The sequence below is a fragment of the Notothenia coriiceps genome, unplaced genomic scaffold (assembly GCF_000735185.1).
Source record: "Notothenia coriiceps isolate Sejong01 unplaced genomic scaffold, NC01 NC01_scaffold00023934, whole genome shotgun sequence".
NCBI lineage: Eukaryota > Metazoa > Chordata > Actinopteri > Perciformes > Nototheniidae > Notothenia > Notothenia coriiceps.
The window spans coordinates 1-1,450 of NW_011356635.1; the positions used below are offsets into that span (position 1 = coordinate 1).

A 1,450-nucleotide genomic window follows, 5' to 3' on the forward strand; every position below is an offset into this window, starting at 1 on the left:
TTTCCCCCGGCCCCTTATCGGAGAACACCCAGCTAGTAACCTAGCAACCAAACTTCAGCTAGCGGCAGTCAGGAACCCAATCATACAACAGCAACGATGAAAGATTGTAGCCGAGGCAGCAGAGCTCTGAATATAGCTCTTGACACACACACACACACACACACACACACACACACACACACACACACACACACACACACACACACACACACACACACACACACACACTCTCACTGTCTCTCTAGCTCTTGACACACACACACACACACACACACACACACACACACACACACACACACACACACACACACACACACACACACACACACACACACACACACACTTGTTGTCTAACACAGTTCTGTGCTGTTATGTTCAGTCATCGTTCTTATGTTGAGCATGAACACATTTACTTTGAAAGTAATTCAATAAACAACCACATCTTCAACCTGATGGCAAACTTTAATATTTTAATATTATTTTAAAGAAGAAAAATGTATATTTAAAACTCCTTGTTCACCCTCAGGCTACGGCTCCATCTTCTTCCCCGGAGAGGTGAACGCTTCGGGGCTGAACCTGGACGACATCGTGCACTTCAGACGCAAAGAGGTCATCGTTTACCCTGACGACAAGAACAAGCCCGCGGAGGGGGAGGGGCTTAACAGGTGAGAGGCGGGGTCTATCTGAACTGTTCATCCACTTCCTGTCACCACCTGTCTCCCTCTGACCCTGTATGTGTTCTCTGTTTCCCCTCAGGAAGGCGGAGGTGACTCTGGACGGCGTCTGGCCCAACGATAAGACGTCGTGCGCTCAGATCCGCAGCCCGGAGCGTCTGGCGGAGATGAACTACGAGGGCCGGCTGGAGAAGGCCTCGCGCAGACAGGGGGCCCGCTTCCTGGAGTACAGGACGGAGACCGGCTCCTGGGTGTTCGAGGTCAGAGACCCTCAGTCATATTTCATTGCCATACGTACAGAGCTACAGACCTTTTTAAAGCCTTGAGTTTATCATTCTAATTGAAATCCTTAAATCTCCCTCAGGTCGCCCACTTCTCAAAGTACGGCCTGCAGGACTCTGACGAAGAGGAGGAAGTGCCGCTCAAATCTGACCCCAAGAAGCTGAAGACGATGATGTCACTTCCTGCCTCGCGTCTGCAGAAGCTGCTCCCCCCCGCCCAGCCGCAGGTAGAGCAGCCTGCCTTCATCACTCACCACCACCATCATCATCCTCACCACCACCACTGACCCACCAAGCTTTAAAGGAGCATTTCTTATTTATTTTTTTGCATTTTAAGAAAATATTCATCAAGTATAACAAAATAATCACATCTACGTATATAGATAGATTAACTCAGTGGTTCTCAAAGTGGGGGGCGCGCCCCCCCAGGGGGGCGCAGAGGCATGACAGGGGGGGCGCGAGAGACCAGGAGGAAAAATGGTTATAAAAAAAAAA

The 1,450-nt window shown here is 49.9% G+C and overlaps 1 protein-coding gene across 1 annotated transcript; it reads left to right on the forward strand.

Moving 5' to 3' along the window:
- Positions 1-526: 526 nt before the first annotated feature.
- Positions 527-1,346, forward strand: LOC104954802 (nuclear pore complex protein Nup98-Nup96-like; the record flags this gene model as incomplete). The annotated part of the gene is made up of 3 exons (XM_010781989.1): positions 527-665; positions 757-934; positions 1,039-1,346. Coding segments are annotated over 3 exons (521 nt in total), but the record flags the coding sequence as incomplete, so codon positions are not given.
- Positions 1,347-1,450: the final 104 nt, after the last annotated feature.